The 15,050-nt window shown below is 42.8% G+C and overlaps 1 protein-coding gene across 2 annotated transcripts in view; it reads left to right on the forward strand.

Annotated features, from left to right (window-relative positions):
- LOC142183053 (solute carrier family 22 member 15-like) overlaps positions 1-15,050 on the forward strand; it is a 178,514-nt gene that overhangs the window by 49,429 nt on the left and 114,035 nt on the right. For both annotated transcript variants that reach the window (XM_075257955.1, XM_075257956.1), the window contains exon 7: positions 9,765-9,905. In XM_075257955.1, the coding sequence (XP_075114056.1) occupies positions 9,765-9,905 (141 nt within the window). The remainder of the gene's footprint in view (positions 1-9,764; positions 9,906-15,050) is intronic.

Genomic DNA, 15,050 nt, shown 5'->3' on the forward strand with positions numbered 1-15,050 from the left:
GTTCAGCCCTGTTAAAGACTGCCCTCTGAGATAACGGTCAGGAGCATTAGGTCTAAGGAGCCATTAGTTAAATGTTTCATGGCTGTGAAGAGTCTTTTAACTAAGCAGTCCCTTGACTACCATCTCCACAGTGCAGTTGTCAGCACACCCTCTCGCCCTTCCTTACGATTTTGTGATGTGCTGTCTCAGCTGACTCTCCACAAGCACTAAAAAAAAGGTTAAAATAATCGAATGCAGCGGCGTAGACACAACATGGCCAGAATGCAGATGTCGTATGGGAGGATGAAGATGAGCCAAGAATCTTTTAACAGCACCGGACTTCTTAGCAGACATATTGAAGTCCCTGTAGCCTCCAACTTCAACTGGTAAGTAAATAATAGAAGAGAATGCTTAACAATTTAAAAAGCGCTTTTGAGTTACGGCAGACCTTTCCGGAGAAGGCCAGAAATTCGCTGTGTTTTACGATATATGTTGTTTAAAGAGTATCTACCATGGGGCGCCAGGAATTCAGGATAAACCTGGTTTACGTTTCCATTCCAAGATCAAAAGTGGCAGATCAGCATGTTGGCATATTAGGGCGGCGGGGACAATGACATAGAGTGCGACAGAATGGAGGCCTCCATCTAAGCTGTCACCGACAGTTTCCTTCAAATGGCTCTTCATCAAAGCGCTCATTAAGATGCCAATTACATAGCAAAAGGAAAGTACACCGAGTATGTGCAATGTCTTGTGAATCGCCAAGTCGTATAATTTATAACGACAAGATTTATCTCCGAAGAGTTGTCTTTCTACTTGAGATGCGTCTTCCGTCTTCGCATTTAGCCTGGAGATTGTAATCCTTTAATCATAATAACTTGCTCGGGATATAATGGGAGCTCTGGAGGAGTGCGTTCACATAACAAAAGCTATTTGGATGCTTTTTAATAATTTTGTCAGTGCACAAAGTTGCCATACAGGCTTAGTTGTAAGATGGAGCGCTACATGGCGGTAAATGAGAAACTTTCCCCAGCCACAGAGACCAATACAAAATAAAAAGCTACATACCCAGATCAGCGATTAAATGTGATAAAAAGCCTTGGTGATACCATTATTATGACAAGCTCTCAATCCTGACACTTGCATCTGTCAATTGGGACTAAGACGAGGCAGGAAAGGCAGCGAATAAAACGTTCTGTTGCCTATTTTAGTAGCTACTTATACTTTTGGCGTATTGTCTGTTAGATTTTGTGCCGAGTCGGCTATAATGTGTGAAATCTTCAGATAATAAGTCGGAGATCTTTTCTCTCTGTGCACAATACTAAAGCTAAGGCACCGCTGTCCTGATACATGGAGCACAGGTTTTTAGAATCTAATAGAGAATATTTAGTTCAGTCTAATTTAGTAAAGATTTAATTTTTCCTTTTAAAGAGGCAATTCCATATTTTAAGTAAAATAATATATATTTTTTATTTTTTTTTATGCTAAACATTACAATTTTTTGTTTTTGAAAATTTTACTGTTATTATGTACAGTACAGACCAAAAGTCTCATTCAAAGAATTTTCTGTTTTTTCATGACTATGAAAGTTGTAGATTCACACTGAAGGCATGAAAACTGAATTAACACATGTGGAATTATATACTTAACAAAAAAGTGGGAAACAACTGAAAATCTGTCTTATATTCTCGGTTCTTCAAAGTAGCCACCTTTTGCTTTGATTCCTGCTTTGCACACTCTTGGTATTCTCTTAATGAGCTTCAAGAGGTAGTCACCTGAAATGGTCTTCCAACAGTCTTGAAGGAGTTCCCAGAGATGCTTAGCACTTGTTGGCCCTTTTGCCTTCACTCTGCAGTCCAGCTCACCCCAAACCATCTCGATTGGGTTCAGGTCTGGTGACTGTGGAGGCCAGATCATCTGGTGTAGCACCCCATCACTCTCCTTCTTGGTCACACAGCCTGGAGGTGTGTTTAGGGTCATTGTCCTGTTGAAAAATAAATGATGATCCAACTAAACGCAAACCGGATGCAATAGCATGCCGCTGCAACATGCTGTGGAGCCATGCTGGTTCAGTATGCCTTCAATTTTGAATAAACCCCCAACAGTGTCACCAGCAAAACACCACCCCACACCATCACACCTCCTCCTCCATGCTTCACGGTGGGAACCAGGCATGTAGAGTCTCTCTGTTCACCTTTTCTACATCGCACAAAGACACGGTGGTTGGAACCAAAGATCTAAAATTTTGACTCATCAGACCAAAGCACAGATTTCCACTGGTGTAATGTCCATTCCTTGTGTTCTTTAGCCCAAACAAGTCTCTTCTGCTTGTTGCCTGTCCTTGGCAGTGGTTTTCTAGCAGCTATTTTACCATGAAGGCCGGCTGCTGCACAAAGTCTCCTCCTTGTTGTAGAGATGTGTCTGCTGCTAGAACTCTGTGTGGCATTGACCTGCTCTCTAATCTGAGCTGCTGCTAACCTGCGATTTCAGAGGCTGGTGACTCGGATGAACTTATCCTCCGCAGCAGAGGTGACTCTTGGTCTTCCTTTCCTGGGGCGGTCCTCATGTGAGCCAGTTTCTTTGTAGTGCTTTATAGTTTTTCCAACTGCACTTGGGGACACTTTAAATAATAATAATAATAATACATTTTATTTATATAGCGCCAACATATTCCGCAGCACTGTACAATTTATAGGGTTCAGATACAGACATACATAACAAAGAACGTCATTTCACACAATGGGACTGAGGGCCCTGCTCAAAAGAGCTTACAATCTATGAGGTAGAGGGGGTGACACAAGAGGTAGCAGGGGCGGCATTGCTTATACAGTGTTCAGACAATTTTGTGCATTAGGAATTGTGATAGGCTTGTCTGAAAAGATGCGTCTTTAGTTTGCGTTTGAAACTGTAGAAGTTGGGAGTTAATCTTATTGTCCGGGGTAGAGCATTCCAGAGAAGTGGTGCAGCTCGGGAGAAGTCTTGTATACGAGCATGGGAGGTTCTGATAATAGAGGATGTAAGTGTTAGGTCATTGAGTGAGCGGAGAGCACGGGTTGGGCGGTAGACAGAGATGAGGGAAGAAATGTAGGGAGGTGCGGCAAAGTTTTCCCAATTTTTCAGACTGACTGACCTTCATTTCTTAAAGTAATGATGGGCACTCGTTTTTCTCTAATTAGCTGCTTTTTTCTTGCCATAATACAAATTCTAACAGTGTATTCAGTAGGACTATCAGCTGTGTATCCACCTGACTTCTGCACAACACAACTGATGGTCCCAACTCCATTTATAAGGCAAGAAATCCCACTTATTAAACCTGACAGGGCACACCTGTGAAATGAAAACCATTTCAGGTGACTACCTCTTGAAGCTCATCAAGAGAATGCCAAGAGTGTGCAAAGCAGGAATCAAAGCAAAAGGTGGCTACTGTGAAGAACCGAGAATATAAGACAGATTTTCAGTTGTTTCACACTTTTTTGTTAAGTATATAATTCCACCTGTGTTAATTCAGAGTTTTGATGCCTTCAGTCTGAATCTACAATTTTCATAGTCATGAAAATATAGAAAACTCTTTGAATGAGAAGGTGCGTCCTAACTTTTGGTCTGTACTGTATATTTTTAAAAAAAAAATTATAATAATAATAATCCTAACAATCATACAGTTCTGACTCTGGCCATTAAGCCAAATTATATCCTGACACTTTCTATTTTCTGTCTGATACTTCTTTCCTTCAACCCCTCACTTATCAGCACATCAGTGACCACAGCTATAATATATATGTAGAATTCACAAACGTCACCAGTCACAATACGTGATTTCACAGGTTATCTACTCCCCCATCTGTGAGATCACAGAGCATGCCTCGAAAACTGTCCATAGAAGTCGATAGAGCCTGATACAGATTATTGTATCTTTGGCTCATGGTCAGCTCTGGGGAAACAGGAAGTCACAAATTCTTTTAGGCTTAGTGGCAAGAGTTGGAACTTGAAGATTTTCGATAAAATATAGAGAATACCCCTGAAAATTAAAAACATCAAAACATTTTAAAAATATGTTTAACGTAAAAATGTGATTTAAGTAATTTTCTAACGTCAAATTACATGTTATGATTTTAATGCAAGGCCTAAGAAAAGCAGCAGCAGGAGATGGCTGATAATGTGAACAGTAGAAACAGCTATTTAAAATCCACACAGTATTGTGTGCCAAGACAGACTTCCAGGCGCCTTCACAGTCACCAGCCGCAAAGGCAGATGGACTTTGCTGAATCTGAAAGTCTGAATTGTTACCAACAAAAGGCTGTGCAAATAAAACAAAAAGTATAAGCACTGCAAACAGAAATCAAAATTATACCCACCATAGACTACAGAGCAGACCAAGAACAGGTGAACAGTCGTACAGGCATCGGTCAAAACCAGGAGAGTTCAGCGTTATCCAAAAACAGGCTAAGGGTCAAATCCGAGCAGGTAAGTCAGAATCGGCATTCAAGGAGTATCCAAAAAGCAAGCCCAGGGTCGGAATGAGCAATTGTGAACACAAACAAGACGCAGAGCCAAACTAAAAAGTAAAACCATTAGTGGGCATCAGAGGGAGGGTCTTATATAGGCCTCCTGAGCTGCTAATTGGACCAACCCAAGGAGCTTTCCAGGTTGACACAGTCATTTTAAAGCTAATTCAGCTGGATTGAGTATCCTGACATTGTTTCCAGAAAGGTAATCTGGCATTCACCAGTTGCATTCTAGTAGTGTAATTTGCTTCATCCCAGAGCATCTCCATCTGTCCATTTTTAACATGTTTATCTACAACTGTTCTATGTGATCAATAGTCAAGAGTACCATATCTCAACAGAAGTGCAGTAATATAATAGTTGATGAGTCCATACAAAGATTAACTGCAGAGTTCTAAACCTCCCCTGACTAACAGTGCTTATAATCTGTTAGGGCTGTGTGCAGAACCTCCAGTGTATTTCTGTAGTGTGCAGGCCTCCCACTGCTTCCCAGTATTATTTTCTTGCAGACAATACCTAGCTGGTAAGGGGGTGGGGGTGGGGGCTACAGGGGATAGCTGTCATCACTCAGAACGCTGTACTATACTTAGTGCCTGATTTGGGTACTTCAGTGTTACCCTATTCACTTTAAACAGGACAATGCCCAGAAGAGTGGATACAAAGTATGTGGTGCTTTGAGTACTCAGAGAGATAGGACATCAATTTTAATGAGTTGGATAACCGCTTTAATGTTGTGACACATCACCTCTGGAACTCCCACCATTGTAGGGAATAAAGGCATATGAGTCTTACTGGCATTTCCCCTGCACAACGTTGCACCCAGCCCCCTGCTGTTTTAATGAATTGCAGCTCTCTTCAGCTAACTGGTGCTGTGTTGTAGTTCCCTGCAGAGCATTACTGTTCAGTGAAGGAGCCATGGTGCCCTAATTGACATTGGGTGTGATGTAGAAAGCACCTGATGTGTCAGTTAAGACAAACTCTGCAAGATTAGCTTTGACACATGACGCTTTTTAGTTCAGGATTTCCCGCTGACACTTCTCTAATAATTTGCATATTGTACTGGAAAAATATTAACCTTTTTTGTGAACATTTGCTATTTGTAGCACACGGGTATTTCACTAGCACCTACAATATTGTGCAAAAATTTTAGGCAGGTATGAAAAAAATTAAGAATGAAGGAAAGAAATATGTAAATCCTATCAATATTTGTGACCGCCTTTGCCTTCCATCTATTCTTCTAGATCAGGGGTGCTCACACTTTTTCAGCATGTGAGATACTTTATTAGCTGATCAAGGCAAAAGATCTACTAGGGCGGGCCAATGGGCGGGACCAGGCGGGCCAATGGGCGGGACCAGGCGGGCAGGTCTGCGGGCAGGGCCGTGCATGTGTGCGGACCTGGCGGATCGTGAGAGCAGGAGACAGCGGCGTTCTGTTGCCGCCCAGGGATCCCCGGTGTCTGTTTGTTCACAGTGCAGGCTGAGAGTTATCTCTGGACACTGGCAGGCTGGGGCTGCGGCAGCCCCGACTGCCAGTGTCCGGAGAGGACTCTCAGTCTGCACTGTGAACAAGCAGACACCGGGGATCCCTGCATCCCGCGATCGACCCATACTTCCTTTGCGATCTACCAGTAGATCGCGATCGACGTATTGGGCACCCCTGTTCTAGATACACTTACAGACCGTTTTCGAAGGAACTCAGTTGAAAGGTTGTTCCCACCGTCTTGGAGAGCTAAGTACTGTGGATGTAGGCTTGTTCCAATCCTTCTGTCTTTTCCTGTAATCCCAGACAGACTGGATGATGATGAGATCAGGGCTCTGCAGGGGCCGGATCAGCACTTCCAAGACTCAAGGAAGACTCCTCCTCCAAAGGGCAGTCACACAAAATATTCATGAGATTTAGATTTCTCCTTCGTTCATTCACTTTTTTTCCACGCCTGCCTACAACTTTTGTGCATTACAGTATATCTTCAAGTACTTAAACAGGCTTAAACCTAGTGACCAGATTCCCTTAAACATGACGTAAGTATATAATAAAGATCATGTGCCGATAACTGTTCTGTTCTTAAAAAGCTTCCCCATATCCAAGCCTATAGAGCAGTCTCGATCTGCAGAAATGACAGTCTATGTACATGCCTGCAGCCAGATAATATAAAAATCTAGGAAATCTAGGCCTGGCTTTGTAGAAGATACCAGAAGCAAACAGGGCGAGCTACTTGCACGAGTCTGCCGTAGCAGTCCTGTTAATGAGAGGATGTCTTACTTATTTATAAGTGTTTCTTTACCCTGTATTATTAACCTTGACTGCTGGTGACATTGAGGTCTGGCGGAGCTGACCCTGACATTATATCTAGCAGTTGTCCTAATGTGACTGAGCTGCTCATTTGCCACATCCTCTCCGCTAGATATTTCCACTCACTCAGTAGCTATTTAATGTTATGTTTGTTCCACTTCTTTTATATTGTATTTGTTATTTCACAATTCTCAAAAACCTTTCTAGAACATTTCTCAAGGAGGTTGAGCAGTAATGGCTGCTTCCAATATTTGTAGGCGGCAGGTGCATATGAAGTGTCTTGTGCCATCTGTATACCATCTGTTCATAATCCAGCATGTTGATCAATATGGTTCAGTACACCTGTTTCTTATAGCACCATCTCATGTGGTTCTCAGCTGATTGCTCAGCATGGTCTTGAAGAACTTGAGATTCCATAATCGGCATGTCCTTAGTAAGGTGTGGACTATCTGCATGATTATTGGGAGACACCCAAGAGTGACTCCTGAAGAAACTTCTCACTGTTATTATAGGAAAAGTATTTTGTAACTTTTTTTTTTATGATGGATTATTATTATTGTAATTATGTTGGGTCTTCTGGTTGGGAGAAGGTGACAGGCAGAGTGCTGGAGTCCCGGTATATCTCCCCCAGATTTCTGGTAGGTATACACTGCAAGAAGCCTGGTGGTGCACACCTCAAGGAACAAACTTGGACATGGAACAGAAGCTTTATTCGATGAAAACGCGTTTCAGAGAGCGCACCCCTTTGTCAGATCTAATCCAAGTTTGTTCCTTGAGGTGTTTGCCACCAGGCTTCTTGCTCACTGTCATCAGTGTATACGTACCAGTTTCGATACCAACCCCAGTCAGATAGCCACAGTGATATACTTTCAGGTTTTCTAGATCTCTGCTTACTTCAGTTGAGGAAAGATTTGCTTTCCATTTGAGACTAACCTAATTATTCTGGGAACTCTGCCCAAAATCTTAAGTTCTGGTGGCTACAAATAAAGACCACAAGTTGGGGCAGAAACATATCAATAGTAGAATTGAGCCGATCTTGAGATTTCAGGATCATTTTCCATTCAAACCTGATCCCAATTCTAATCCCAATGCAAGTCAATGGGATTTTTTTTAATAATCGAAGATCAGATTTTAAAAACGATCTTATTCACTACACAGCATGGAGTCTAAAAATTGAACGCTTTAATTGTTAGACTACACGCTGTGTAGTGATTAAAAAATCCCCCAGTTACTTAAGTCCCCCCTGCTGTCCGCTTACCTGCACAGAAGCGCTGCCGCTGGTCCAGTCCCCGCTGTTCTCTCTCGTCTTCTTGCCTCTTCTCGCCTCACTGCCCCTGCCTCCCAGGTTAGTGTTACAGACCTAGGAAGAAAGCGGGGCTTGTGGCTTAGGAGAGTGTGGGCGTTTAAAGGGCAGGGAGACATGAGTGCTCCCCTCCCAGTACCCGCCCACACTCTCCTAAGCCTCACCTTCTTCCTAGGTCTGTAACACTAACCTGGGAGGTGGAGGCAGTGAGGCGAGAAGAGGAGCGAGAACAGGGGGACTGGACCAGCAGCAGCACTTATGTGCAGGTAAGTAATAATGCCTGGTTCAGACATGCTTATGTGTTCCATCCGTAAGGGTCGGCATGAGGACCCCTACGGACGGAACACAAGCACAACTGCAAGCGCTGTGCAGTTCAAGCACACGGACCCCATTATAGTCTATGGGGCCCATGCGCTTGAACTGCACAGGGCTTGCAGTTGCGCTTGTGTTCCGTCTGTAGGGGTCCTCATGCCGACCCTTACGGACGGAACACATCAGCATATGTGAACCAAGCCTTGGCTACTAGAGATGTTAGCTAGTCTCCCATTAGAATGAATGGACGCAGCCGGCGCGCAGGGGGTTAAGCAGCCGTACGCTGGCACAGGATGTGTGCTGGCTGCATCCATTCATTCCTATGAGATCTAGCTAACATTGCTAGCGTTTCCCACAATGCTTGGCCAGTAGCAAAGAATTGTGGGAAATAATCTCCGACCTCGATCCCGCCTAAAAAGATCAGGATCAGAATTCCGATCACGATCGTGAAATTTGCTCGATCACCGATCGGAATCCGATCTTTTCCGATCCTGATCGCTCAACCCTAATCAATAGCTCAGTTATATGGGAAGGATTAAAAAACAAAAAACATACTTGCCTGTCCCCGGTGTTCCTGTGTCTCCCACCGTGGTTCGGTCCTGCTGCTCCAGGGTGTTGTTTTGGCAGAAGTCCCTGCTGCACGAGACTGCTGAGGCCATTCAGCGGCCTAAGGAAGTGACACGGGACGTCACGGATGACGTATGCGAGTGACATCCCAGTTTCTTTAGTTGTGCTGCTGATTGGCCGCAGCAGTCATATGTGGCCTCAGATTGGCCGCAGCAGTCCCTTAGCACATACGGGACATCACTATTTATGTTAGCTGGGGGACAAGTCCTGGGGAAAGGGGATTACTGGTTTATGTTTAAGGGCCTCTCGTCATTGTATTACATAATACTACTACTTGGTTAGAACACCCCTTTAAGTTATGATTCTGTATTGCCATGTGTTGCTCCTGGTACATAGACAGCCTGTCATGCAAGAGGTCAAGGTGGACCTATGAAAGGAAATGAATGCCTTTAGCTGCCCAAACCCTATAAAATAGCTGTCACACGGTAAGAGAACTGACTGTATAAATAGATTTCTTGTTTATGTGTGTAATTGATGTCTTGATCGCTCTTCTCCTCTATATATATGAGTGCGCATTTATCAAGTAATTCACCGTAAATGCATCTGACTTGCAGGTTTATTTCCCAGTGTAGTGTTTGGGGAAAGTATTACTAATAGATTGGGGAGTTTCTGGCCGGCAGTGGTGAAAGGAGTATTATTTTCATCCAGACCATTCTTCTATGTCGGAGTGCATTCTTGATAAATTGACTTTCAGAAAACCAGCTCTGGAAATCTGTAAACCTTTCAGTAGCAATGATGTTCTGTTTTCTTGCAGGTATGTCTGCAGTCTGGTTTACTACGGCCTGACCTTAAATGCGGGGGAGCTGAAAGGCAATCTCTATGTGAATGTGGCCTTGTACGGTCTTGTGGAGGTCCCCGCTTTCCCTCTCTGCTTGTTTTTCATTGAGAAGTCATGGTGAGTATGATGGGATTATACTTTGTGGAATTGTCCTTAATACGCCTATTACCCTCCATAGAGCTATAAATCTGAAGTGCAAGCAAAGCCTGAGAAAATATATATATTTAGGGCATGTCTAGACGGAAGCTTTTAGTTGTTTTATTTTATCACTAGCCTAACTGATGTCTTGTGATTTAGTGCAGTGTTTAAGATTCCCTTAAAGCGTTGCTATATGGGATTGTCTAGACACATATATTTTACATAGTCTGCCCATGATGCCTTCACTATTTGTAAAGTACTTTCAAAAAGACTGCAATAAAACATGGCTGTCACTGGGATCATTGCTCTCTCTGGCTGTAGATTTGGCTTGTTGGGCCTTACAGCAATTGTACATCATCGGAAGAATAGAAAGCACTGTCTGCACTACTTACCTGTACGTGCTGGCTCACCGACTGCACCCGAGGTCTAGAGGACGGGGTCCAGCATTCCAGCCCCATGACTAGTAGTCTAGTAGTCCCTATTCATATTGTACACGAAGGTGGCACTCACCATTCTGTGTAATCAGCTTTATTTACAAGCCTCTACTTCAGTACCACAAGGCGTCCGTCCAATTTGCGCACAAGTGCTTCCTTAAGTCTATGTCATGTGACGGCACAGGAGCAAAAGTTAAAGTTGCCCCTGAGCCGTCACCAGGACTGCCATAGACATAGATCAGGTAAAAACAATGCACAAAAAAAATGCATATAAGAATAATTAATTTCTAAGGGGACCTAAGACATTGGTTCTAATAACCCAACTGGCCTCACATTGCAGAAAATCTTTTGATGTTTGCTACCTCTAAAGATGCATGAAGTCTTGTGGGGAAGGTAGCTCGGTAGAAGCAGTGGTGTGGACCCAAACAGTCAAGACAGGGGCACAAAATGTGCAGCAAACAAGTTTATTTAACAAAACGGGAAAATAAATAAACCTTGACTTCAGGCACAAATGAGCAAAACAAAATACAACCTTGATGTCAGGCAAAAATAAAACAAAATCCTGCTTGTCCGAGCAACTAAATAGAAGTAATAACCTAACTATACGTGTTTGCTTACTACCAGCCACACATGAAAAAACCAAGCACGATTTGGTCTATCCGAACTCAGGGTAATAGGACAGACCCAGCCGCCTCCTCACTTCCTGGATCTTCCCTGAAGTTCAGGCTCTGCAACAGTTTATGGGCCAGTAATGAGCCTCAGGACCCACACCTGGGACCTATTCCAGACCCGGACTGGACCACACATAGGTCAGGCATCTGGTGCTGATATAGCGGGACTCCAGCACTTTGCCTGTCACTTTCTCACAGACTTTAAATACCTGTAAATGGTAGAACCCTACGATGTCCACCATGTACATGGACTTGTGCTATTAATCTGGGGCCCCATTATCAGATCTAATTTATTTACAATGCTCACAGAAACATATATACAATTGCTTAATAGTTTTGTCTATACAAAATGTGCCACACTGGTAGAATATTACAAGGACAACATAGGCCAATTAATAAACGGATTCACCACATAGTAGATACTACCCATATATTAGTACATGGACATTAGATTTACAAAAATCACATTGCCCACATCTGGAATTACATTTGGGAACCAATTTGTCCAACTATGTAGAGCGGTCAGATTGCAAATTGCTACTGACTAGAGAATAAATGATGTTACGGCTCTGTCTAAAGATGATCATCGGCCTCTGAGCACAAGTCTTTCAAATCCAATTCCTTCTGTATCATATGCCAATTATTCTGAATGACCATGTGGAGTATACTGGAGAAAAAAAAACAAACTATTTCCATTACCACTACCTCGCTTCTTTCTATTCCAACCTTGGTTAAGTCGAAACGCTTCATCCACACCACCCACCAACATTGACTTTAGTAGTGATGCTACCATCCTCCACTCTAACTATCCCCAAACTTGGATATAAAGCGTACACTCATGTCATTACCATCAATGCAGTGGTTATGCCATCAGAAGTGTCCATCTTCTATGCATAGGACAGTAGACAAATACCTGTTTGGTGGGAGTATAACCACTAATCATGAGAATGAGGGCTCCATTCCCCTCATTGGATGTCCAGCTTGATCACAACCATGCTTGAATGTGGGCATGACTTGAATTCAATGGGAGTGCCTTAGATAGCTGAATACTTCTGTTATCTTTGGCGCTACTGTTCAAGTGAATGGGAGGCCGCAGAAAGCTGAGTCCTTTTCTTCGGCTATTGAAGTGAATAGGAGCGCCGACCACCTCCAGTCATGCCCACATTCAGCCTGGCTTCATTCTACATTTCCATGGTATAACCTCTTTAAGTTACATGACAAAGTCCTCGAAATCAGCCCAAGAATCGGACAAAATAGTCTGTATGATTTGCAGCAATGCCTAATTTGCCATCTTCTGAAAGCCATTTTTCCTTAGAATTTGTGAGATGAGGGCTTATTTTGTGCACGATAGGATGCGCTTTTCAATGCCATGATCTATTTTTTGCGAGACCAGATTTGCTTTTCAATGCTACGATCTTGGGGTAGCAGTAGGTATGACCCTGACACCATGATGTCCTTGTGGTCAATACATACTGTCTACCTATTATAAGGGTATTCCCATGACGCTTGTTCACTAACCTGCAGGCTGTTGTGCTCTCTTTACTTCCTGCTTTTCTCGGCACATAGGTGGGCGGGGTTTCACTTGCACGGGATTGGTTGTAAATGATTTACCACAGTGTGAAGCTGATGTAGCAGAGCTGGATTTGAGTCAGTTTGCATTACGTACAGAGGTAACGGACTCCCTATCTCAGCCCTTATCAGCCAAATTCAATTAAACCGACTGATAAGAGCTCAGAAATCCCAGAGCTCTCTGAGAAGCTCCGCTACTTAAAAAAGACACAAACAGCTCAGAGCTGCTCCCAGCCCCTCCCTCCTCCCTGAGAGCAGGCAGCTACATCACTTGACAAATGAGCAGATAATCCCAAGGGCCATAGAAACAGAGTGTAAACAATGAAGTGAATAAATTAAGATAGCGGCCAAACAAAGCAGTTTTGATAAAGCAATGCATTTAGGAAAAGCCTTAAATCCACATAAACTTGCAGTATAGATAGGATGCTTGTGATGGGACAACCACTTTAAACTCAACACTTAAACTATACCGTTATCCATAGCTTTATACATATCTAATCTGGTTCTCTAAATGTAAATAATATAAAAAAAAAAATCTTTCAATAACACTGAGCTCTTGAAAGTGAGGAATTAAAATACACATTTTATTAAAAACTGAAGGGGTGCGAGTCTGCGACTTTGAGTATATTACACCCCGATGTATTTGCCCATTTGATTCATTTAGAGAGTGTAAGTGTGCGGTGTAAGATTTGTATATAGATCATGTACTACAGCTGGTCTTTCCCCGTCTGCCGTAGGAGAGTTTTTTTTTTATAAATGTCCCTCACTGTTAATAACTCTTGTGCAGCATGAGAGCACTAGCGGCGGGCGCTGGAGGAGATTCGGAGGCTGTCAGTCAAGGTGTGATTACAAAGTGGAGTGCTTTGCTGCTTCGTTCACAGGTTATTAACAAACACAGCATAGCACTAGATTCAATTGCTTGGCTGCTCCGCCGCGTCTTGCCTTTTTTTCTGAGAGTCTTTAAATGATGCACAGTAGAGCGGAGGTTAAAAAACAAAACTAAAAAAAACCCCTCCGTATGTGTCACAATAAGTGTAAAGACTCATGGCGTGAGGGACATATTGTTTGACATTGTAGACTGCTTGTTTTCACCGCTCGCTTGATGTTTTTCTTGACATCGCTATAAGATTGGGGTTTTCAGAAGTCCTTAAGACTCCCTGGTGAATGTTTTGTGGGTTTTTTTGTTGTTGTTTTTTTTTGCTCTCACCTCAACGTATTTGGGCTGTTGCCTAGTAACAAACACAACAGGAAATGAGAAGCAATTTACGAGACTTCTTAGTCTTTGTGAGACTGGTATTGTCACCAGCCAGCCTATAGAAGTGCGGTTTGTGATCCACCGCCAGCGCCTCAACCTTTGGGAAATGAGAAAGGAAGATGGCTGCCACCGAGAGCTAAGATAGAAGCCTGGTTTTTTTTGTTTTCCCAAAAAGATCTTTTGAACACGTAGTTGAAATGTGATGGAGACTTGTTGTTGCCCTAGTGGATTATTTTCTTAAAAGAGCACGAGGAACTTGGAGAACAATGAAATGCCAAAGCCCAGGAGACGTCTGGAGGAGTACGGAATATTTGGATAGGAGGGGTTGATATTATTGTAGCAACGTGTCAGTAAATATTAGGCCATTTTATTGGGTTACATTTATTTCTAGAAGAATAGCAAGTAAGGGCTATCTGTTTCTATATGCGACAATGTCCAATGTGATGGACGGGACAGAATTGGAAGTGACCTAGAAACAATGAGGTTCAAGTGTGGAGAAAATTTTGGCGTTACTCGTAGCTACCATTGTGTCTTGTTAACTCAGGACCTGAAAATGTACAGCGTTATTTCATTCCCATTAACCCTTTTGTTCTTCAAGATCTCTGAATCTCCAATTCTGAAATGCCATACCTTTTTATTTATCTGACCTAGCTATGCGAGGACTTGTTTTTTGCATGACAAGTTGCATTTTTGGACGCAACCATGTTGAGTTCCATATACGATTTTGTTTTGCTTTAATTAATATATCATAATAATAATAATAATATATTAACCCCTTCCTGCTCAGTTCCATAATAGGATGTTGCCATATTATTGCTTTCTCCTTGTGAATCGGTGCCTCTATTTTTCAATATGTAAAGGAACTCCTTGGTACAATGAGGGTCTTGCTGCTTATTTGGAGCAACGGGAAAGCCATTGTAAGCTCAAAGAGCTCAATTGAATGTGACAAAAACGTCAATGGAAGCACCTGTTCCTAAGGAGGAAAACACCGCTAAATAACACTTACCTGAATCACTCTATCTGTGGGGCTGGTTTAACATGTTAGGTCAGTGGTGGCGAACCTATGGCACGCGTGACCGGGCTGGCACTCAGAGCCCTCTCTAAGGACACCCAATTGTGGAACAGATTAAACTGTGTGCTAATCACTTTGCAGCAGATTCTACTGTGTAGGGGCCACTGTTTTGCAGATTGTACT

This window comes from Leptodactylus fuscus, chromosome 10 (genome assembly GCF_031893055.1).
Source record: "Leptodactylus fuscus isolate aLepFus1 chromosome 10, aLepFus1.hap2, whole genome shotgun sequence".
Taxonomy (NCBI): Eukaryota; Metazoa; Chordata; class Amphibia; order Anura; family Leptodactylidae; genus Leptodactylus; species Leptodactylus fuscus.